This window comes from Ambystoma mexicanum, chromosome 6q (genome assembly GCF_040938575.1).
Source record: "Ambystoma mexicanum isolate Mex_15411 chromosome 6q, UKY_AmexF1_1, whole genome shotgun sequence".
Taxonomy (NCBI): Eukaryota; Metazoa; Chordata; class Amphibia; order Caudata; family Ambystomatidae; genus Ambystoma; species Ambystoma mexicanum.
In genome coordinates, this window is record NC_090937.1 from 1034585736 (window position 1) to 1034611257 (window position 25522).

Below are 25522 nucleotides of genomic sequence, written 5' to 3' on the forward strand. Positions count from 1 at the left end.
AGAAGTGGTCTGAGACCAGATACATGCCTGGGTATCAGTGGTTTCAATACAGATGTTTCTAGATGCAACCCCAATCTAGGATGTTTCCTCCTGAATGGGTGGCCTCAGTATTATGTGTTGTAAAAGTCATATTTAAGGTGTCTTTCTAAGTCAGAAGGTTCTTTGTCAAGGTCATTTTATAACGAACGGTTTAGATCACTAAGCAGGATGGTGGCACTGTTGGGTTTATTATAAAGGAGCTAGAAGATGAACTAATTCCTCATTGAATTCTAGGATATTTGTGGGGGCGGTAATTCGAGACAATGTTTACGGAGCTATTAGCAATAGGAGAGAACTTTAATAGTAAGACCTCACAGCCTGCACATTTTATAGGGAATTCAAAACATTGTGTTTTTTGCTAAAATGACAACTCCACTCCCATGCCTTGTTCCCGGTTTTTGTAAAAGAATTTGTAACCCAGGGAGCTAGACAAATCTTGGGGACACAGGACTTACCGAAGAGTTTACCTATTGAATTTCTCACACATGAATTCTGCACTAATTAGATCGAAGCTTGCTTACAGTACAAAAGAGTAAGATACTGTTGGAAAATGGTTATTTCAGAAGAACACTTTCTTGAAACTGTTGCTTATGGGAGCTGGCAAGTTCAAACAACTCTGCATTAGAACTACTATTACAGGCATTGTCCAGGAGGTACATTTTTTGAGCCATAGTCTGAACCTTGATCTCCCTAGGATTATTGAGGTCACATTAAAAAGGGTGCTAAAGGAAGGTATATATCACGCAGACAGACTCCAGAATTTGGTTAATCTTGCCAGCAAATCCTCAATTCATGATTAATAGAAAGCTCTGCAAACAAAGGCATGCCTATGTACAAGAAAGCGTTCCTGAATTCTTACTTGTAAACAGAGTACATGAGAGTTAAATTCAATCTGGTCTGCACATTAGATGTATTGGGTGCAAGATGTGGCAACACTAAGATCAGCTGTATTTGGAGACTCTGACGGCAGTGTGCTCTAGAATCAGCTAAACATCTGCCAACACATTGTCCTAAATTTGAAAAAACTAGGAGTGATGCTATGAGAGCGGTTGGAATCACTAATGGGACAGATATAAGAGGATTGGATATCTGGGAGATTTACATGACGGGTAATCACATCCCTCTTATCACTTCACAAAGCACTGGATCAATATCAAAAGTCTAGAGGACCTCAACCAGGAGAGGGAAAACAAGAGTGTGATTTTTATTATGGCTAATTGGCTGCTGGGTAGTGGTCAACGGGAAATGGATCCTAAAGAGGACAGAGATGTTGGCTGCTATCTAGTTGTGCAGATTAACCAACTGTTGGGAGCTAGGAACCTGGTGTAACGCTTACCTTAAGTCTCCGCAGGAGCGTAATGCCTTTTCAGCTGAGGACCTGTGGTCTGGGCACTAGTTCTGTGGAAACAACAATTATAACAAAACCACTATTGTAATCCCCGTTCACAAACTGATAACTGTGATGCAGCGTACCTTGAAAATGACCCTCCCTTCTCACCTGTGCTTTTGTTTTGTGGAGCTCTCCATCCTGTATTCCACAGGGGCGCGTTGTGTAGGTGACTTATTCTGAGGGGGTAATGGTGTCGAAAGCCTTTTATCTGTATAGCGTCCAAAACTTCTTTTAAAGTATCAACGGAAAGTCTCTTGGTAAGAATAATAATTATTTATAGTTCATTCAATTAGAAATGGTCCCTACGTTGGAGAGATCTCTCTTGCTTGAATTTCCTTTTATCCTTTGCAGGTTTGTGGTTCCCCAACAAGGGAGGCTGCAGCTATACTGGTTTTTAAAGGAAAAATTAGCTTACATCAGTTCGTCAAAAAAACAGTAATAACTGCCTTCAGAAACACGCACAAAATATGTGAAGAAAAGCCTTGCTGAGACTTCAGGTAAGCACATATGAAACACTTCTTTTCTTTTAACAAGTTCTTCATTAAATACCTTTGTTTTGCAGGTCTTTGGAGAAACTGTGGAAGAAAATAGCTTCGGACGATGCGGGGAACTGCGTGTAAAATGCAGACAAACGCTGTTGAGAGAAGAAATGCTGCTGCGGAGCTTGCGACAGAACATGCAGAGACTTCCAATATTACTGCGGACTGAAGAAAATCCTGTTTTTCTGCTATTCTGTTGATTTGGCTGTGGAACTAATATCTTTGACTAGTTTTCTTCTGTTGACAGGTTCTGTCAGGAGATCGCTGGAAGCGTTACCCGCTGTCAGCTGAGAAGAGGCGAATCGAGAGCTTCGACGGAGGCGGGGCTTAAGTAGCTCCCTCTGTTACAGGTGTAGAATGCACTGCGAGTTACCTTATGGGATTAGCTGCGGCCATGTTGAAGATAGGGACGATAATGTAAGTGTAATGAGCCTATGGGTACAATGCTAAGAGTGAGGCAAATGCCTCTTGCGCCAGGCTTGAAGCCACTGTTAAAGCCACTGTTGACCCAATGATAGAAATTAAGTTCCCTGCCTCTGAAGTATTTCTGAATGGGATCTGGATTTCTGTGCTGGGATAATGACACCAGGGTATTGAGTGTATTCCTATTGGTATATGAGGGTTGTGGGAACATTATTGCATTGTAATGCATTATTTAAGTAGGCCGGACGTAAATCGTACATATGAGCTTTTATAAAAGTTATTTTTATGGCTGTAAATACATTTTTTACAAAACTATTTTTGTACATTCCTGTCTAATTGAATTAGTGTGCTTCATTGTGTTGACTCCTTATGGACACCTGACCCACCTCACAATACTGAGAATAGCCTTGACTGTTCTCTATTGCTACTACCTTGATTGGGTGTTGGCTAACCTCCGAGTTCCCCTGGTCACTATAATTAGGGTGGCCTATTTATAAGAGTTGACGAAGAGTGTTCCGTGCCCCTAGATTTTTCCCGCTAAGAGACTGCCATTTTCTTGGAGTCCGCCATTTTAGATTTCAAAGAGTGGCCTTGGCAGAGCCATTTTAGGGCTGAGCACATGGAATGCTCTGGTAGGGACACAAGGATTATTTACAGCAGAGGTAAAGGTCTCCGGTGACCAATGGGATTGTGCTTGGGGAGTCTCAGTCATCCAGAAGGTACAGCCGAGCTTTCGGTGGTGATGCCACCATTAACTATTGCCTCCTCAGGCAGCCGGCTGGTGCCAGGCCCTGTAGAGCCATCAACCCGGAGGTCAGTGACTGCCGACAGACCCCCGAAGAGCCCTTGACCAGTGGGTCAGTAATAGCCTTTACAGCCTCCGGCCCACCCCCCGTAGGTCTTGAAGGACCAGACTGAACCCTCCTGCCCAAAACGGTCCATGGGAAGGAATTGCCTGGGCGGGGGAACCTAAAAAGAATAGCACTCACTTACCTGCATGGGGCATGAAGATCTGACCTCTCGTGCCTCATCAAAGTCTTTGATTCAGCATGGAGTAGGGTGGACCAAAGAGGTGTTGCCAGCGACTCAACTGGCATTGCAATGCCCGGGAACCGAGCGCTACTCAGGTCGAAAAGGAATCCCAATGGTGTGAGGGCCCCAAACACCTCGGTCAGAGAATATCCTGCCACAACAGGCGCAGGAAAGAAAACAGATTATCACTGGCATAGGTGGGGATATTACGGTGAGAAAGGCTAGCATGGAACAAAAAGAAAAACTGGAAAGTAGCAACAATAAAAATAGTTTGTCACAGCAGGTGCAAGGCGTCCAATTCTATCATGCAGTAAAAAGGATTGGTGAGTGAGGCATGTGGGGAGGCATGCCTGCCACACCCTGTGTGCATTAAATTAAAGGGAATGTTTTTATTGCGGTGTCCCGTGGGATGATATCCTGTCAGTATGGAGGAAAGGGGATAGGACATAGGAGTATGATTAAAACCAGTAGCTAAATGTTTAGGAGACCCTAAAAAGGTCCCAAAAGTACACTAAACTCAGACAAAAACATTTTAACTGTCTAAACCTTTGAAGAAAAAAGTGTTACCAACCTGTGAAATTGTGATGCACACTAGTTTGGATCCTTAGTTTGCCTTTTGAGAGACAATTTACTTGCTGATTTTATGAGAACTTACACATTTGTAGATCTATCTTAAGTAGAGTTGTATAAATAGGGTATATCTAGATCTACGGATAAGATGTGTATCAGACGCTTGTACTACCTAGAAATAGGCAAATACTACCAAAGAATAAAACCAACAAAAATAGGGAAGGACATATAGGAGGCTGTTGCCTGCTTGTATCCACACAGCTCCAAGAATACGTTTAGACCAGTGTCACAGGAAGAAACTTCTATTATAACTGCCTGATCGAAGAAGTAAAACCATCTTTTCAAAGTGCATGGATACCTTTGTGCAAAGAAATATTCATTACAAAACATTTCTATTTTACAGTTACAAACTATTTTTACACGCTTATCAAATACTCCCTCTGGGAATAAAGCTTACCTTTTTACTCCCAAATAAGTGTACTGCCAACTTAAAAAAAATAGGGAGCAAAATACTCTCACTTCAAAATCTTATCTGGAGCAATGGGTGTATTCAGGGAATATACTGTGTGGCCTTATTTTGTGCATGTGTAGATGTACCTGCAAGACCACAACCCACTTCACCTCCCAAGAGTGAACCCTAGTCTGCTCTTATAGTTACCACACAGTCCGGTATAACATGTTGGTCTTCCTAAGCCCTCAACAGAGGACATTTTGAACATCTCCCCAACAGTTGCATAAAGATACACTTCTTAAAATAAGACATATATAATAAGACTTGAGGATCAAAGGATTGAAAAATGCATTCCTCACTAAGTCAAAGAGTGCTGTACCTCTGTATCAACCGCTTCAGAATCTTCTGGATCTGGCATGGTTTGTAGAATAATTTCACTGTCTGCATTGTCAGCTGGAGTTGAAGAAGCAACAGGCACTTGTCTTGATGCTTGAACATTCCTAGTGCTAGATGTTGATAACTGATAAAAAAATAATAATTAATACCGGAAACCAAAACTTAACATGCAGCTACCAACATATTACATCATTAAACAGTTATTTGCCAAGAACAAATGGGAGCAGTTCTTGCATGAAGGAGTGGTGGATAAATGTGGGCATGTTGCTGGCAGATTTAATTTCCTACAACTAGTTCTGGCCTAATCTTATTTATTTTATTGTTGAAATCGCCGAAATAGCTCGAGATCAGCCGAGCGCTGTACTTCACATGGAAACCAGCATTTGGGCTGGCATCATTTAACAGTCGCATATCTTACTTTTTTTACTTGTGCACTTTTGCATTTTACCACAATGTCATAAAAAACCATATACTATAAAACGGCCAAGCCAGAAGATGTTTGCCTGTCCTTTGCCCATTTTGTACTTTGGCCTCCTTCCCCCTCCCTCTCGGGTCCAGAATTGCAAAAGTGACGGTTTGTGGCTGGATCCACCTCAGAGCCAGACTCTTTTGCTGGGCAAATGTATTGGCCAGAGGCTGTCCATGATTGGACAACATGGTTTGAAATTGAGGGGAGCTGGGAGCTATTTAGCTCGTGGTTCTAGCATAGCAGAGCCTGGTTAGCTTGAAACCAACAGCTACCAGGAGCTACTTTTGTCTGCTGGAGCCCACTGGTGCCTTTCAAACATGGAAATGTGACATGAACTTTGAGAATGTTAATAAAGAAGAATCAGAGCGCATCCAATATACATTCAAACACAATGGTTCATAAAAAATGGACAAAAAGTTAAAGGAACATCTCTGTTAGCGCCTGGTTCCCCCTGCGGTGGCTCCTGCCTAAAGGCTGATGCCGAAACCCAGCAGCTGGTTTTAACTACTGCTCAGTGGATCTCAATTTTGGACCCTGGGACAGCCTCTTGTAAGGAAGGCATGGTATCAAAGCAAGACAGACACGTGATCGCAGTTCAAATGTGTATATTAAAATGTAAACGGGTGAGATAAACGCCTAATCTAAACCTAAATCTCAGATGGGAGCAAGCTACGACCATCAAATAATAATTATAAAGTCCTAGTAGAGTTCAGTCAAATAAAAAACCTATAGCCAATCCTTACTGCCATGCTACAACATAATGTGGGATAATTTTCACAAGAAAAGAAAGAAGTGTTCACAAAAGGATAAATCAGGATGTTATGGCCGTGTCCTCCCTACCCCACGTTTTTAGCACAGGACAAGGCGGGACTCTTGAGCAGAGCACACTCTTGGGCTTCTCTGGCACAAGCTTACAGTTCCTTTTCTCTAGATCAGGGCCTTCTGTGCCCAAGTCTCTTGCTTCAGAGGACCCGATATGCCAAAACAACAAAACAAAAGTTCCTTCTGGTAACCTTCACGTCGGGTGATTACTCTTCACCCTAGGATCCCCCTCAGCCGGGCTCCAAACCTTTTTTCAGCGTTAGCATCTCAAAGCACTTGCCAATTTAAACATAGCCTTGCGAAGGGCTATCACGTCTCGCTGGGTCACTGTTATTCTGTGGCAAGTGCGTGTTTCATAATATCACAGTTCACACGGCATTCCCCTAAGCCGGGTGCAAACGCCAGTTTCACAATTCCCTCAGGCTGGCTCAGAATTCTATTATCGTCAATACTTCTGCAACCTGTCAAGGACCTTCGATTGTACATAGGGTTTTGCTTGACCGGTGTATGACCGCTTTGACACCTCATGTCGGCCTTCCCTAAGGCCTCTTGGTACTTGTAGTTTCTTTACCCTTTTTGTTCAACAGTCTCTTCGTTCAGGAGAGGGGTATCTGTCAGAGACCTCCTAATAATCCGCCCACGTGGCGCCGGACCACCCGAGCTCTGGTACCAAGTTCGTTCACAAAATACTTCGGTCTCCTAATCTTCTTAATGTGGAAACTACATCCTTGAGTCTAACGCAGTCCTGCCCACTAGCAGGTTCTTCCGACTCACCAGCTGTGCTGAATTAGTTGGCGTTTACTTTGCAGCGGGCGTCCAGGATGGTACCACAATGGCAACCGCGTCTCCCCGCCCTGGCTATCAGTGCGGGAGGGTTCCATGTACCGCTGACATCCGTCATACCCCTTGCCAGCTACGATTCTCTGGGTCTTATGTTTCATCAGTCGGAGGCTTTGCGGTTCTGGGTTGAAAAGGGCAAGGGCAACTCACTCCTTGATGTACTTTCAGGTCTCGCCACCTTTCTCCTCCGTTTGAACTGCTGTCCTGGAATTGCTGCTTCCTCGTGCGCCCCGGCCTTGCTCAAAGTGTGCTCCTGTGCTCCGCCTTTTATCCCAGTGGGGAAGGGAAAGGGCAGTCAGGTGTGTGTAATTGTGGGCAATTGCCTGACTCTGCCTGCCCGTTGTGTTGGCACATGTCAAGTAAACAGCTCTGGTATTAGTCCGTTGTCGCTCAAGGTGTGAGAAAATGTTTGTGTTGGAAAAAAGGGGGGTGGTAAAGTTTCTAAGTATCCTACTGGGCAGGATGGGCAAAGGTGTCATAAGGAAGGGGAAACGTGCCATACCCTTCGGTGTCCCACTTGCATTCCTCGAAAACCTCCCATTCAGGTGATCCTACCGCACTGGTCCACCCCCAGGAACTGGATCCAATAGCGATGGCCGTGTCCTGGCCACCAGGATGACAGATACGCTGGGACTAGCGGGTTAGACACCTTCAGGTTTCTCTCACACTGTTTGTTTGAAAGGTTTAGAATCTTACCACTGGTGGTGCTGGGGGTGATTCCAGTCCAACTCCTGGATAAAATGAGGGCTCCTGGATCCAATCGACAGATCATTGTTGGAGCCAAGACCCGTGGCTCTAGTTGGTGCTTTGACCCCTGGACTGGTGGGAAAAACTTCGAACCCTGCTCTAGGATACAAGCAAGCTGAACCTCCAGAAGTATCCCTGGACCACCTGGTCGACAAAAGCTCTCTTGGGATACCTCACTTCAGCTGTTGCTACTCCAAGTGCATTCTTTGAACATTCTGGACCATCAGATTGTCTAACAAGAAACCTGCTCTTGCAGATTCATCCTTCCTGACCGAAAGACATGCAGGACAAGCTCCTTTGTTCCTGTCGCAAGGCTTGCGCCTGAAGTCGCCTTATCACAGTAACCATTGCTGCAACCCACCTTCTTCATGGAGGTCATCCTTTTCTGCCAAGATCATCCAGCTCTCCAGTCCTCAGAAACACATAACCGCAGCCTGCAACAACAGACTATCTGGACTCAAATCCGAAAGTGACCTCTGTACCCCGAGCTCCAGGACTTTCCATGACCAGACAAAGCCTAGAACTAAGTGTGTCCAACGGATTGAGGAAACCCTGAAGTGGTTGCTGAAGAAATCAGGGTAGGGGCTCTGAGTTTACATAGCTATTTCTAACCACCACCCCACCGCCCAGAGGGTTGTATGAGAGTAAAGTCCAGTTGTGGATCTTGGACCCCGGTTGGACTCTCTTCGTTCTCTCGGTCCTGTACTCTGGTGAGGGGACTCTGGATCTGGAGGTCCTGCTTCTGGATGGTCCTTGGGAGACTCCTGGAGCTTCTAGCCGGACTTGTTCCCCAGCAGACGTTGCACTCGACTACAGACACTCTACCCCAGACATTGGCTTTCCAAAGTAACAAAGCGGCGAGCAAGTCGTGGATGGTGGTCCAGTGGAGTTCGTCTCGGGGTTAGTGGATCCCACTAACCCAAGGGGAGAAGTCGTTCCGTCCAGAGTTTCTCTGTTGAGGTGAAAAAGGAGTTCAGCACAGCAGCAAGGGTTCACTGGGCAATTCGAAGGTCCAGGAGGTTGCAGCAAGCTTCGTTCACGGTTTCATCGGATGGTTCTCCCAGTGGTGGACTCTGCCTATAGTCCCAAAATCCTTGTGTTTTAAGAAGGCTTCTTCTATTCATGCACAGCCTACGATGTCAATCACATAGCAGGGTGGCTGTTCTGAAAGGACAGCCAGCCAATCTGGACTAGCTGTATTCAGGCATTTATAGAGACAAAGGACAGGGAAGTTTCGGGACACCCCGCCCTTCACATCATGTACTTCCAGACACACTGGAGCCAGGGGCAAGCTTCAGAGCTTAAGCCCACCAAAGGCAAAACAAACAAAGGGCTCAAACCGGTCAACGCACAGAGTAAAACACAAGAAAGACCTCACAAACAGAAAATGGCAGAAAAGACGACAGGGGCCATTTTGACAAACTGGTCACCCATGGGTGCTGTGCTGCAGCTGAGTGTTCAGCCTGCGGTATAAAAGCACAATGGTAGGAAAAAGTAAACCACTGCCACCAGCCATTTAGAGTAGTGAGGGTAACAAAAAATGTTACATGAGAACGTAGGATAAGGGGCTAATAGGTAACCCCCCCCCCCCCCCCCCCCCCCCCCAAGCACGCCACATAAAATGGTTTGTGCTGGACCTAAAAAGAGAAAAGTTAAGTAAAGTCAATTTCACTTTACTATTCTTGGGAACTGTAGTTCACACGAGAAAAATTATTTAAACCTTAAGAGAAATCTAAAGTATTTCTCAGTAACGCTGCACTGAAGGTGCTGTCTGTCACCATACAAAAAGCAGATGCCTATGGAGTTTGTCAGATTCCAAAAACAAGGAAAACACAAAATCCTAATCAGGTACAAACACACGAGGGAGGGGGAAAAAAGGTCTAGCTCAATCCATGGTTAAAATTAAAAAGTTCTATGATAAGTATGAATACACAATAACTATTTTAGAATGCACTATGCAAATCAGGGAACGCAAAACCCTATTACACTTTAAGACACAACGCATGTCCAGGTAAGTAATTGGCCTATTGGTACATAACTATTCGCTACCTAATAGCTATTTATACCCAGTATACTTTTAAGAAGTGTATAATACAGTTTCTAAGGTAAGAAAGAACTTTATGAAACTATTTTAGAATAGCATCAAAGCAATTTAGGGAAGTACAACCCATGGTTACAAGTTTAGAAGAGCAGCAGCTATTGAAGGTGAGTAAGCCTATATACTACTTTCAAGACGGTCTACAAGCAACTCAAAGACGAGTATTAACTCAAAGAATGTTTCAGCCCTATATGGAGCAGAGCAGGGTAAGCAAGTGAAGGTGGTCATTCCCCAAAAATACAATTATAAACTGGGAATGAGACCAAGAGAAAGGTTGCGAGTAAAACAGTTTATAGAAAATCAGCATACAGAGAACTCTGCTGCCTCGAGAGCGCTCTGCCGAACGATACAAAAACAGTACATTATAAGCTTTAGAAACGTCATTAGTGACGTTCCACTGTAGGTACAAGTCACATTGGGATTGGTGAAAGACATGGGTACAGTATAGAAGTGTAGGAACCGGCTCCACAGGATTGGCTGGCAGCTTGCAGGTCCAGTAGACATCACGTGGGCCAGCCGGGCTTGTCCTTGCGAGGTGAAGGTCGGGTCAGGTCCACGAGAGGAGAATGTTCTGTCTAACTAAGCTACACACTATCTCCTGACATGCAGTAAATAATGCAAAACAAACCATATACTAGAATGCGGGGATGCCTATAAATTGTAGATTCTTATTTACACATTCCCGCCTCAGGCCTTGGTAGAAGTGACGGGTACGAGGGTCTTGCCGTCCAGGAGCTTTATCAGAGGGCTGGATCTAGGATGTATTTGCCATGGTGCCCCATAGCTTGAGGGAAAGGATTGATAGGTGTTGGTTTTAGATGGAATTTATGATGACATGAAGCCAGTTATATTGGGGGCACTCTAGGTTGGTCGGGGGGCGGGGGTGGAGGGTCACACTTCTGTTATATCAAAGGAAGAATGGAAGGGCAAAAGGTTGTACAGGCAATAACTTCCAAAGGTGGAGGTGAGAGGAGCAGGTTTGTGGAGACAGATGGGCCACAAGTCGACATTCGTCCCGGTCGTACACAGGGCAGTGAGCTCAGAGAGGAAGGAAAAAAAGACACTTGTAACAATTCGTGCCAGGACATCCGTGAGAAATGAGCTTGAGCGGCACAGACACGGGAGGAGGTGGGTGCTGTCAGTGTTCGCTGTGCGCAATGCTGCCAAGAGGAGGGAAGGCTTCTCAGCCATCAGGATGAAGCCTAGTCCACAAATGGAGTCTGGAGGTGCACAAAACAGAGTCCAATGTCTTGCAGTAGCCCCTCTTCCGCTGTAGCTAGGGAAGGGCAAGGAGGACGTCTCCCCACTATTGCATGAGCAGGAGGTCTCTCTTGTGCTGAATGTATAGGGGGGGCGCAAAACAACCCTTCCTCCCTTACATTCCCCCCCTTTCGTTACATCTAAAGAAACTCATTTTTATTACTATTAACACTCCTGTAGTGTTCCGCCTTATCCCAAGCGGGGGTTCCTTTTATGGGCATCCAAGCTCTGCATACACCTCTTAAACTCTGACCTCGTCTGGCATACTCATCAGGAGTACACGATATAGAGATATATATATCTATCCCCATCCAGGTCCACCCACACCTTGTACCATTATAGCTCCCGGGGCTCCTTGATGGTTGTGTGGTACATGTTATCCACCCTGTCCCCTGTGTTGCGATACACTGCTGTAATGGGAAATTTGGGTTCTGGATTATCTCCTGTTTGTATTTGTGAGTCTTTTATTGTCTGCACCTTTACTGGGCTGCCCATTATCACCATCATCATTGCACTATTAGGCATGGATTTTGCACAACATCGAACGCCTACCTGACACACAAAGATTCAGCAACAAAGATACTATAACGGACGAGTATTTTCATAGCAGTTCCAAACCAGGAATTGATCCAGTCAAAAATGGTGTCTAACCAGTCGCTTGGTTATATCCCACCTTCTTTCTTCATCCTTTCTCCGAGGTTGTGCACTGCAGTTATTTTGTGTGATAGGGTCCCATTGTCCGCGTCGGCAGAAGGTATGAATGTGCAACACGCACTCCAAACTTTTCGGCAAACACTGCGGTCAATTGCTGTGAGGTGGTCCAGGATGTAACCGCAGGGCTCGAAGTACGACTTTGATGATGTTGAACCCTTCTTCAGTGTCATTTGCCAATTCGATCAGCTCCCACCTTGCTATCTGGAGCCATTTCGCCTTGGCTCGCACCTGGATGCTTGGTACAAGTGATGCAAAAAATGTCTCTGCTGTATTAAAGAGTTTGTATTGGTCCGGTATTTGTGTCAAAAGTTCTGAGTATTTGCTGGAAATGTAGTTCGATGCCCTCCTTTTGCAGGATACTCTGTCCTGCAGTTTATCCTCAGACAAGATGTCGTATGTGGGTGGTTCTTCGGTTGTTCACTGGGGTTCCGGAGACGTTTTCTTGGACACGGCTCTCTGAAATCAGCATTCTCAAATCAGCTTAATCCACAGTAGGGGGTTCACAACCTCTTACTCCATGGAGAAGTGCTTATATTATACAAAAAGAAGTTTAATAATTCACAAGTGCCTGTCTAAATGGATATGCTAACTGGCATTCAATACCATTCCATCTTTTTTCATTAACATATACTTTACATTTTATTAATCACATAGTGGAATTCTTAATAAAAACAATCATAAAAAATGATCATATCACATAAAACAAATACAAAAGTAAAAAAGCAACACAAGTATATCTGTATAAGTGGGTCCTAATATGATTCCTCTAAGGTCAAAAAACGTGTCAATAATTCACACACAGATCCTTATGCCACAGAAAAATCTGAATATTTCATATTCTTTGATATATTCAATAGGTTCCCAACTTGCACAAGTTTCTGTCCCATCACCATCAGGGCCGAAGGCAGTGTGGCCAGGGCGCAGGTACCTCTCCAAGACGGTGGGAGGTGCAGGTACGCGTGTTCGCTGCATACCCACTAAGTGTCCATTAAGGCTGCTGTGCTTTTCTTCATGTCAGGGAGGATGAGTGTTTTGTTGCAGTGTTTGTTTGATCCCATAGGCACTTTTCCTTCTCCGTGAAAGCAAAGTTCATATTGTACTTCTCGCTGGATCTTGATGGGTTTTTCAAGAGCTGTTACGCATGTCAGTTTGGCAATGTGCTGAGACCAAGTTGTAGTGCGTTTTTTCGACCCATTGAAATTTTTCCTCCGACAGTCCCCGCAGTGGTTCTGCTTTGCACGTTACTGTTTCCTCTTGCCACCTACTCTCTGCAAACATTGTTCCATTTATAACAAATTACTCCTTGAGGCTTGCTATGAAAGATTCTCATTTTGCAGCAACTGTACAGTTTTTGTGTGTGTCTGGAAGGTACTTCGAATTCTACAAAGTGCTTGATGATCCAGACACTGGGCATCCGCCAAAGGCGTTTCCTGGGGTATTAGGACCTCGGGCATTCCAGATGCGTGCGGTATTAAAGAGCAGATTTAAAAACTTACGCTCGTTGCCTGTTTAAGCCTTGGCACTCATGAGAATACCATTTAATGGACTGGTCAGGGTGGCTGGTGTCTTCTACTGCATCTTATCCCAGGCCATGATAAGCATCATATCTTTTACATTCCGCCCCCCCTTTTCCGTCTTCTATTCCCCCCTAGATCATTGTGCAACTTCATTAACCTTTGATACTGTATGGGAAAAATTCCTAACCATGTTTCATCTTTATGTTCAATAGGGTTCTACCAAGACTTTGGCATAGAATACATTTATGAAGTTGAGGTATGGGACATAAAGTGCATGTACTCGCCATTTGAGGTAAGTTTATCGGTTGCTTGCATGTACACATGTGGCGGTACTGATGCATCAAAAAGTGAGCTGTCAACTTTGTACTTATTCAAAGCATTGCCATCATAATTCATTGCACAATATGTAAATAGTGGGGCTTTGACAGTACAATATTTGTGTAGAGAGGTGAGATTGAGAAGCAGTGGCATTCTGGACCCAGAATACTCTAAACCTATTCCAGGTGATGCTTGTTCCCTCCTGTACCAGTTTTACCCCACCCCCCCCTCTTTAATGCCCTCCAAAATAAAAGATAAGCTCCAATACATTCCCAGGCACAACAACATTATCGAAAACACTATTTCAACAAAATGAAGCCTGCACTCCTATGAATAAGCTCTAGTAGCCCTAACATTTCCCCTACTGCCATCTATATATGTGGCGTTGTCATTGAGGGCCCTCGTTTCCGCCAAATTTGAACCTGAAGAGGGAGAGGGCAATACAATACAATACAATACACATACCAGTAAAAAACATAACTTTTCTTTTTAAGCAAAATAGCAAAGGGAAGTAGGGAGTGAGAGAAAGAAAAAGGGAGAGAGAGAGATGGAGAGATATTTACGTATCAAATCACTGTTCAACTTTATGTACTTAAGAATGTATACACTGGAGTCATCTTTACATGCTTTTTCTGTTACTTGTATTCACATCTATGCCCATTCTGTTAGCATTCTCTTATCATGGTACAGCCATTACTTGCTCTTGTGGCTGTTTCCTTTCGGGCACTGTGCTACTGTGTGCTTTCCTCACATCAGAGAAGTGTATCCATGTTTTCAGGCCCTTAACTTTTACAGCAGAAGGTGTGCACTTCATAAGGACCATGAAATCTTGGAGAGTTCCATCTCCGCACAAAGCTGCGCACATACAAACACTCTCTGGGCATTAACTGAGAAATGGGACTGTGTCGTTGGCGTGCTGGTGTCGGTTTCTCCCTCCCGTGTGAATGGAGGTGCTATCTGTTTGGCTATACTTCTCACTGCTCTTTTGAGTTGTGTCAGATATTCCTTAAACTCGTCCCCCAGTACTGTGGCGGCTCTGTGAGCATCAGATGCTCTTCTTACTGGGGACAGTGGTGTTTGAATGCGTCTCCCCGTCACCATTTTGTGCAGGGACAAATGATGGTCCTTGCTTGGCTGCGTTCTCAACTGAAATAGGGATAGGGGCAGGCAATACACCCAATTCTTTTTCAGGGTGTGACACAATTTGGACAGTCTGCTTTTGAGGATGCCATTTATTTTCTCGACCACTCCGTTCACTTCCAGGTGGTAACTCTAACACAATTTGTGTTTTACCCTTAACAGGGATGTTAATTCTTTGAATGGGTCCCATTATCGGACCGTATCACATCACAAATGCCCCACCTTCGGAACACCTCTCACAAAGAATTTCGCAGCACATTTAGCATCTGTGTGTGCACAAGGACCTGCTTCAATCCAGCAAGAAAAATGACACTAACTATACGGTACTTTGACCCGTTGCACCTCTCTCCCATGTCTGCGTAATCTATGTGCAACTCCTGGAAAGGTCCGACGGGGCGAGGGAGTGTTCCTCGCAGAGTTCTAAGTGTCATCCCAGAGTTGTACGATTGGAAAGTGATGCACTGTCATTTTTGTCAAGTGTTCCTGGAGATTTGGGACAAACCATTCTTCGTGAATATCCGCTGCTATGTGTTGCTTGGAGGTGTGTGCCGGGAAGTGGAGCTGTTGGAATGCTATGTGTAATAACTCTATAGGCATTACTACTTTCCCTGTTATTTCTTGACGCCAGAGGAGGTCCGTTGGGATTGTTTGCAACCCCTTCTCACCCATATTTCTTGCTCCTCATTTGGTGCATGTTTTTGTAGCTCAATTATCTGTGCAATGGGCAACAAATTGTATCCTCCTTTCTCTTCCTGTATGATGATGTTAAGTATGCATTCTACAGCTTGAAAGTATGCTGCCTTCTTCGCAGCAGTGTCTGCTGCTTCGTTTCCTAATGAGACAACCTCATTATTAATGGTCTAGGCCTGACATTTTACCAAAGCAATCACTGAGGGCTCAGCTAATGCTTCTATCAGATCATTTAATAACTGCGCTTGTTGTACTGGGGATCCATCTGCCCTTCTGAAACCTCTCCTCCGCCAACGTGACAATCCGGCATTTACCGTGGCTGTCACGTATGCCAAGTCTGAGTATATCGTTACCGCGCATCCTTTTGCTGTGTGTAATGCTTCAATTAGTGATATCAATTCACCTGCTTGGGCTGAGTAGTATGAGGGGGGTTATTTTTGCACTAGGATTTCATATTCTTCCCCTTTCAACCTCACTACTACTGCACCTACATGCTTCTCCCCCGTCTCTGCGTCAATGGATGCTGACCCATCTACAAAGTACACTTCAGCTTCTCCTTGAGCGTTCACACTTGCTTTGGGAATGTCATCACCCTCCCCCTCCGAGGTGGCACAGTCATGTGTTTGCATGTCCTCCACTGTACATGGCTCAGGGTTCACAGTTTTACAACATTCCAACGTGTATGTTTGAGCTTGAAATTATTATTGTGTATGCTGTAGCCCACTCTGTGGTAAGTGTGGATTTTGTTCGATCAAGTATTGCAAACAAAGAGTGTTCAACAAATAGTGTCACTGATCACCCCATCACTATGGTGGTGCTTTTTTCAATTGCAAAGGCGGCTGCTGCGAGAGCCTGTTCGCACGCGAAATGTCCTTGCATCACTGAATTGAGAGTGCCTCTGTAGTAGGCCAATGGCTTGTGACCTAATGATGTTTTCTGTGTTAGCACGGCTGTCATGAGTGCACCATTACAGTGTGAAAAAGGTAGAACTCTTGATCATAGTCTGGGGTCGACAGAACGGCTACTGCTGAAATAAGGTCTTTCATGTTGTAAAATGCTGTGATCATATCTTGTGTCCATTTTATTACTGTGCTCTCCTTTTGTGCCTCTGAGTACCTGTAGTAGGGGACGTGTCTAGGCTGCATAATCAAGTATCCATGCAGGGCAGTAATTACATATGCCCAGAAACTTTTGCATGTCCTTTACTGTTTTGGGCATTAGTGTTGTACATATGGCTGCTGCTCTGTCTGTAATTATTTGTTTACCATCCTTTGATATTAACTGTCCTAGATACAGTACTTACGCTAGACAGTACTGCAGCTTTCCTTTGTCCACTTTGTATCCCTTGTGTGCCAATAAATTCAACAATTTTATAGAGTCAGCTCTACACTGTTCTTCACTTTCACGGCAAATCAAAAGGTAGTCTACGTATTGAATTACTGTGCTTTTGACATAAATGTTGCCAAGATCTTCATGCAAAATTCTGTTGAAAATACTTGGGCTTTCACAATATCCCTTGGGCAATCTGCAATGTTTGTATCTTTCCCCCCCCCCCAAGGTAAATGCTGTCAGATATTGGGAACTGGGGTCAAGTGGTACCGAGAAAAAGCATTTTTCAAGTCTACCACTGTGAAGCAAGTGGCTACTTTTGGAATACTGCACAAGATGGATGCAGGGTTTGGGACAAGGGGGAACTCCTTCTGTATCATCCTCCAAGCCCTGCCCCTCGTGTTTTTAATCGGATAAATTGACATATTGCAAGGCAAGTTTTATGGTACAATGATACCTTGCTGCAGTAGTGCATGTATTATTTTTTTTATTCCTTCTGCTTCCATGGACAGGGGGTACTTTTTGACCCGGGGTAGTACTGCACCTGGTTTGAGTTTTATCTTTACTGGTGTTACTGTGATCCATAAGCTTAGTGGTACCGTTTCATATCTTCATCAAAAATTGATGGTGGTGCATTGACAATGGCCATGTGGGGGTTAGTCACTCATCTGTTTTGAATCATTGTGTCACACGGCATGCAAATTTCCATTATAATCTCCCCATCATTGTCCGTGAACAGCTCCTCAATAGTTAAATCGCGCAGCGCTACATTTGGGTCTATGCATAAAACTGTTCTTCATACACATCCACGCGTGTCCAGTCATATTGCCACAATACACTTAGCCGCTACTTACACCGCCTGTAGGTCTAAAGAGATGACCGTACCTGGCACAATCTTTGGGCCAGCAACTGGGCGAAAAACAAACTCTCTCCATTCTTTTTGTTTTATTTCTGACACCACTCTAGCTAGGACTGTCATGATCACTGCTTCCAAGGAGCCAGGATCAGCCCAACGTCCTTGGAAGCAGGCCCCTAACCCTGATCCTAGGCACCAGCCGGTCCCCACAGGGACCTTTTGGACCTTGTCCTGGCGCCGGTGGCACCAGGCTCATCAGAAGCCTCGGTCCCGGCACTGGAAGCGCCGGGCTCATCATTGGTGTGAAGATGCTTGGGTGGACTTACCTGCGGCAGACCATGCTGCTGACTTGCCAGACTCTTAAAAGTCCTCGGTGAACTGGGACTACTTTTCTTACCTGGGTGGGGCAGCACCACTCCACTGGAACTCTTCAGGAAGCAGGAACTCTTTTCTTACCTAGGCGGGGCCGTGGAAGGAGACGCCTCATCACTCCAAGGCTATTTAAACCACACCCGATTGATGAAACGTGCTTCGCGTTATTCTGCACCTGCAGCAGAACGCTCACCGAGTCTGATCCAGCTTTTCTTCTTTAGATCCTGAACCTGCAAGTATTATACTCACCATTCCGGTACCCGAGCAACATCAGCACCTGCAAAAGATCAGAAACAACAGGTTAGCAGAACGAACTTTCACACACAGTGTTTGCTTACCTGATCCATCGGCAGCGGCCGTGTCTCGCGCTGCACCTTCGCCTGCAAAGACAAACAGCACTATTTTACTTACCGGCACGCCGTGCATTCCGGATTCTTCACGCTGCATCTGCACAAAGACAAACAGCATTATTTTACTTACCGGCACGCTGTGCATTCCGGATTCTTCACGCTGCATCTTCACCTGCATAGACAACAGCACTCACCGGCACGTGGTGGATTCCGGATTTCTTCTTTCTGCATCGTCGCCTGCAAAGACAAAGAAAGAGACAGTAAGAGCGCTTGCCATACTTACTCAATTCCAGGCGCTTCACTGCCACGCATAAAAGACTATAAAGACTAAAGGTGTCCAGAAACGTACCGGTCGTGCAGACAACGACGGTACTCATCCTCTGAAGTCAAGAGGCTAACGTTTCACCAGTGAAGGAACTGGCAACGGCACCCTGCACTAGAAGCAGATGGAGAGCCCAGCATTCACCTATCTAAGGTGAGCAAGTTGACCTGGGAGGGGGGTTCAACAGACAAGCTGGGAGGAGAGAGATAGGGACATTCAACAACCCAGACCTTTAATCCCCATATTATTTCACCTGCAGAAACCTCACCCTTCGAGTTCGACACACAGTGCGGAGAGGTTCGACCCCAGAAGCCAACCGAATCCTGCACATCACGTTTCGTGTTACGGACACCTTCCTGCCAAGACCCGCGCCTCCGTGGGAATCAGGTGAGCGTTACAAGGACCTGTATTCCTTAGACAAACATGTCTGCATTTGTGGACACCCCCTCACCGCTACTTCATTTGTTATGGTGTTAATCATTAGCATTGCCCTGAGCAGGCATACTCCCGGAGTCAAGCATACCACACCTCTTTCGGTAAAAGAAATGGTCATATTGAGCTTACTAAGGAGGTCCCTCCTAGTAGATGTATCAGCGAGTCTTGGGGTTATAGTAGGGGTGCTCGCACAGTTTTTCCTCCTACTGTTATATCCAAATCTTTAGTGTAGGGAAACTTTAAAATTGCCCCCGAGAATCCCTGGACACGTAAATGCTCTCTGTGGGCTGTTCTAATCTGGGTGGGTATTTGTACCGGGAAAGGAGAAAACACTTCCCCCAATCATGGCTGTTCCGTGAAACGGTGCTGTGTGCCATTCGCTGTAGTGGCTAAAGTATTTCTGTGTGTGTTCCCCATTGTACTTTGGGGTACCAATCTTTGTTGTATGCCCTGCTGTGGTGCTTGGGGTCCTTGCTGCGATATTTGAGGCCCTTGTTGGTAATTGTCATATTGCTCCCGTGGTCCATAACCTCCAATGGGCAGTCCAAACGGGCTGCCTGGGTGGGGGTGACCTAACTGCTCCTCACTGCCAAATCGTTGTGTATTTTGGTAGTACCCCATAGGTCAAGTGCGACATTCCCTTGAAAAATGTCCCCAACTCCCACAGATCCAACATGCGCCTTGTCCCCCTACTCGAAGCCCTTGTCCTTCGTACCCTCCTCTCTGTCCCCACCTCATCCTCTTCCAGTCCTTCCCTGCCATTGGGGCCCCTCATACTGCTCCTCTCCAGCCCATTGCTCCTGTCCGTTTGCGGACCATGTTGCTGGCATCCTTGCCTATAAAGCTACTGAGCCCTCCTTCCCGCCGCCCTGCCTCTCAGAGGGTAGGGCGGCTGTTACCGCTGCAACCCTCACCAATTTATTCTGTATAAGTTTTGTTTTGTCTGCCAATCTTCTCTGTGCCATTTCTTTTTCTCTTTCTTTGATCTTCCTACAGTGGTGTACAATGATACTGTGTATTTCAGCCCAACCCTTGGCTTCTATCCCAGCAATTTTGCCCGTCTCTGCTCTCCACATGTCCTGCACCCGAAGAATGTACTGCGCAGCCTCTTCCTCGTCCCCCATTGTGTATTGCATCACAGAGTGTAAATCAGGGGTGTCAGGGGGGTTTCCACAGTGCATCCCACAATTGGGCCGTGACGTTATTAAAGGATGACCTGTCATGGCGATCACAATCCAGTGTCACTCCTGGAAACCCTGCTTTCACTCACACTCCGTCTGCTTGGTCACCCACAGCAGACACTAGCAAGCTCTTAACATCCCCCACATCCCCTATAGCCAATGGGACCCCTGCAGTGTTTTTCTCAAAGGAATATATCCACTCCCCCCACCCCCCAAGCGGAGGCAATGCTTTTAACAAATTCTTTTTTATCCATTAACGCCCAAGGTACATAATGAGACCTTCCTGCTCCTTTATGAAAAACCGTTCTGAAAATAAGACCTTACCATAAACCGGCTGATAGGAGCGCGTTACTTCGCTTTGACAGCCGTCACCCACGACACATGCGAAAACCTACCTTTTGGTCAGTTCTTAAGGCTAAAACGTAATAGCACATAGAACCACACTTTTATTGGAAGCTGAGTTGTTGAGTTCCAAATTACGGACTAGACGGTACCCAAAAAAAATATTGACGAGAGCCTTCAAGAGGTCCACTCACAACAACCGGGAAGCACTATTGGAGTACAAAACCAGAACAACTACGAACAGAGAGATTGTGTTTTAGTACCTTCACCTTGGTACTGTGTAGCACAGGACGGACAATTCAACATACTTGAGCCATGCTGAACCACACAGTTACACACAAAAGTGTGCTGAGTGGAGATTGGGCATCGATTGTGAGTGAGACCACTTCTGTGAATCCCCCAAATTTCACTAATGGCGGCTTTTGAATTCAGAAGAGATTGGCGTTGTCACAAACTTTGACAGAGTACGTGCACTGGTTCCTAGTGTTTTGGACGGGCTGGTCTTCCACGCTCCGACAGACTGCACACGTGACTTGTCTCACGTGAGCCTCCTGAGACAGTATTTCCCTACCGTTGAAGCAAGAGGTAACCACTTCCAGTTAAACACGGAATGGATTCGAATACAGCCGACTCGAGAAAAGAAAGTGGTACCTCAGTAAGTTCTGGCGCGTGATTGTAGTCTGGTGGTGTAGACAGGTCTGACCAGTTTTGTAGAGTGGGAAGGTATATCAGTTTCACAACGTAGTCCGTGTCTGTAGGTTTGCATGCTACTGTTTGAACTACGTAACCACACAGAGACGAACGCGGCCGCACTTGGCGCACAGCTGCCTATTTTCCTTGAGTTCTCTGAACCACGAACATTGGACGGTCAGAGTTGCGATTCTGCCTCACTTCATATTTCGATGACAGAAGGTAATTCATTCACATTTGTGTTGGAGTTGACCCCACGATACGTGTTCATAGCCATGTCACATTAGAGCCTTGCCTTACGGTGGATAACGGAGGTCCGTTCAGAGCCATGTGATACACTTTTTACTCGTGGCTTCTGTGAAACCACACGCCCGTTTCTCGAGGACATAATAGCAGACAGAAAGAGTAGATGACGTGAAGTACCAGATTTACGTTTTGAGTGTTTTGTATGTAGATGACAGGATTTAAGCATGACGTACAGGTGCTTGTTGTAGTTTGAGCATGACTCTTACTGTTTCATTTTTTCTCTCCTCGGATATTATGTCTAACTGGAAGACGCCCGAACTGAATTGTGTAAAGGAAACCTAGTACACCTTTTGACACGGTAAGCCTGGCGTGTGTGGATTCTAGTACCCCGTAGGTGTAGTAGCTGGTAGTTAGAGGCTATGTGCTGACCGCTACTTTCTTTTTTGTCCTCTTTCTCCTCCTTAGGTTTGGACTACCACTTTACATATTTTCGTATTAACAATTTTGCCTGGATAACAGCATAGGAAGACACTTTGTTTTTGTGATTGACAAAAATGCAGTTGGTTCTCCTGAAGAAGTTCATGGCACTAATCGTTCTCCAATATTAGATGAACGAAACATGTTGGGTTTAGGTGCACTGTAAAAAGAGCAGTGTCCTTTACAAAAATATTGAGTTGTGTTTCCACCCCTTGAAGCAGATAAGGGGTAGTTATATCCTTGAAACCTTTTTAGGTTCAGCGGGACATTCCTGAGCAGAGGAGCCGCCTGGTTCTGCTAACCATTGCTTTTTTTGCACTTAATCTTTGTACTTTATGGTTCTAATATTGCACTATTGTTTGTTAGATTTGTATACGAAGGGTTGTTTTTATAGTATTTCACTGTGTACACTACGGTTGTTTAATTTTTTTTTTTTTTTTTTTTTTTAGACATGTGTAACGTACTGTAGAAGTGTTTTTATGTCAGTGATGCCATGTATTATTAATTGTATTGCTTAACTTTGATTGTTCTTAATAAATGTTTATGCTCATGACAAAATATAGACTCAGTACCCATTTGGTTCATGGACCGAGTTGTCTAAACCCACGGAGAGTGTTGAGGGACACTTGGCTTCTTGAGTTTTTGATTGTCTATTGACTTCTGTGGGGCTGAGTCCCTATTTCCGTAAATTGGCCCTCTTGTCTCCCCTTGTATAAGTTTGAATACATGGGAGAAACATCCAGTCGAAAGAATGTTATCATAAGTAAGTAACTTGTTCTTCGAATGGATTGCGTCTTCCCACGTATTCTTCATCTTATGATAAACTCCCAAAAGCAGTATTCCTGGAGGAGGTCAGAATTTTCAGAATAATTTAGGAGTTCCTTCATAGGTCTGTGTGCACAGAATGTAGCACTGCCTTTCCAAATGAACCTTTCCGGCTTGAGGAAGAGTCCACATTATGGCGTTTGGTAAAGGTGTACATGGATGACCATGTGGCTGCAGCACAAATATCCCTAATAGGGACACCCCTCTAATGCAGAGGAGGTAGCTATACCCGTGGTTGAAAGAGCACCAAGACGCCTCCAGGGGATCCTTTCCTGCTAATCTGTAGCATTCAGTTATTCCCAAAATAATCCATTTTGACCAGGTTTGTTTCGGAATTACCATACCCAACTTGTGGCCCGTGTAACCTACAAAAAGTTGATTATTGTGTCTTATCTTAGACATCCTGGAGATGTAAAATGTCAGTACACGCCTAGGATCAAGCCTATGTAATCTCTCCTCTTCCTTTCCAGGATGAGGAGGAGGATAAAATGAAGGTAGAATAATTTTCAGGAGTTAAAATGAACTCAGACACAATCTTTGACGTTTGCCTCTCTGAAGGCTTCATAGACAGTACAGGAGCTGTCTGAGCCGATTCTTCATTAGAAGAGAGTCCTCTAGATTCCAAATGTAGAAGGATTCTTCTAGGTCTGTCCTGGAGAGTTTTATTAGAAAAGGTCTTGCAAATAACACATTTGTGAATGTCATGTGGATAGAGAAAGTAAATGCACTGCTCATGAGGGTCTTTCATGTAGACCAGCTTCTTTTTGCATCTTACACAGTCCCTGAAAAGGGAAGGTTTCTTGGTAGTAGGTTCCTCTGACATTGTGTGAAGAGAGGATTCACTCGACGAATTTCAAATGAAAAACAGGTGTTTTCTGAGCCCAGAAACACTGTTCAGGAAGAGTTTGATCAGATCATCAAGATATAGCTGTTTTTTGAGAAAGAAATATGAAAGCTAACAGTGAAGAAAAATCGAAAAGCTCAGAGAGCAGAGTATTTCCTCTAGTCTGTCCCTCTAGTCTATTAGACTGTGGTGAAAAATCTGAAGATGGCTGCCTGGGGCAGAGCTTAAACCCCGCCACCTCATTCGTTAGGGCCATAAAGGACTAAAGTGAGGTGGAGGGACTACATAATTGAAAGGCTCCTAGGCCATAATGGGCAATCTACATTATTTTTTCTATGGAAATAATATAAATATTTAATTTTTTAATAATTTAAGTCACAGAGGATTCCCAGTCTGGCAGGGAATATTCAAGCATCTGAATCTATGAAAGATCCAATGCTGGAGGTCCATATTCCAGCACACAGCCGGAGGAGGGGAACCGCACCAGGAGAACTTCGGTGCTGGCGCCTCGTTGCATGGGGTAATCGGAGGCGCTGGGGAGCCCCCTCCCAATGCGGATAGAAGGCAACCGAGTGAAGGACATGGGAAGCAGCAGGTAAACAAGCTATAGCCGGCATACTTTGACAGTTGACAGCATGTGGCGCCGTAGCCCGGTCTTCAGTGGTACACCCGAGAGGTTTAGAGCAATCGGAGGGTTGCCTGCTCACACAACAACGGCCATCGGCCCGAAGAGAGGAGACAAGGGCGGTTATACCACGCCCCGCACACAGAGCTATTGGCCGTGCCCCCATACGATCTTACAGCACTGCAGTTAACGTAACAGACCCATCCGCAGCACATTGTGGCCAACTGCAACCACACAGCAGTCCTGGGGAGCATTCACTCTCTCCACAAACATACGGCTGCCAGCCTCAACACAAGTGCAAGACGGTCCCATAAAACCAGGGCACACAAGCTGCGTTACAGTGGGGAACATCAGGGCAAGCCCGCCAAGCAGCACCGGACCACCTCAGGGCGCTCCTGCATACACAGGGAGCCTCAGCAAACACTACCCCCAGAATACTGCGGGGGACCATGCGAGTGTGCTAAGTATATCAAGGTCCCGCCAGCACTGTCTCTTCAAGTGTGCCTGCCACCACAGCACATCCAGAGCCTCAAATACGCACAGAGTGAGCGTTCAGTACAGCGCCTCCACCCATCAAACTCTGAAGAGTATACAAACCGGGACACGGTGCCAAGACACCCCAACACACCTCAGAGGAGTTAGACACTGCCGCTCACTCACAGATCCTCACCACAGAAGGGGCTACAAGCAGCCTATCACCAGTTCAAAACAGGACAGATAAAAGCAGCACATCCCCACCCAATACTCCCTGGAGAGCACACAGTCTGCTCACCTCTGGCAAGCAAACACCACAGATCAATAAGGGCAGCCAGCCAGCCGAGAGAGGACATGACACGAGGCGCAAAAAACAATAAGGGCCCCATGGACGCCTACACGAACGTGCAAACATCAGAGGAGGCCGTGGGATCACACCAGAGCTCCCCCGGGGCTAGCCTGTCCCATCCAGAAATGTCTATGGACTCCTATGTCAGAGCTTCAGGCCGGCTTTGCGGCAGTAAATAAACTGGACATCGGCAATAACAGTCTCCATAAGGGGGGACCTGCAGAAAGTGAACACCAGAGTCACAGAGGTTGAGACCTGGGTGAGCAGGCTGGAAGACAGCAGCCGCGCAGGGCAGGGACATTGAAGACATTAAGAAGTGCCTGAAGGCCAAGAAGGGGAGGGCACTGTCA

General features: G+C 45.5%; 1 protein-coding gene across 5 annotated transcripts in view; it reads right to left on the minus strand.

The window, feature by feature from the left end:
• Nucleotides 1-25522, minus strand: part of PCM1 (pericentriolar material 1) — a 2166942-nt gene that overhangs the window by 1439636 nt on the left and 701784 nt on the right. For all 5 annotated transcript variants that reach the window (XM_069631563.1, XM_069631561.1, XM_069631564.1 and 2 more), the window contains one exon: nt 4824-4964. In XM_069631563.1, the coding sequence (XP_069487664.1) occupies nt 4824-4964 (141 nt within the window). The remainder of the gene's footprint in view (nt 1-4823; nt 4965-25522) is intronic.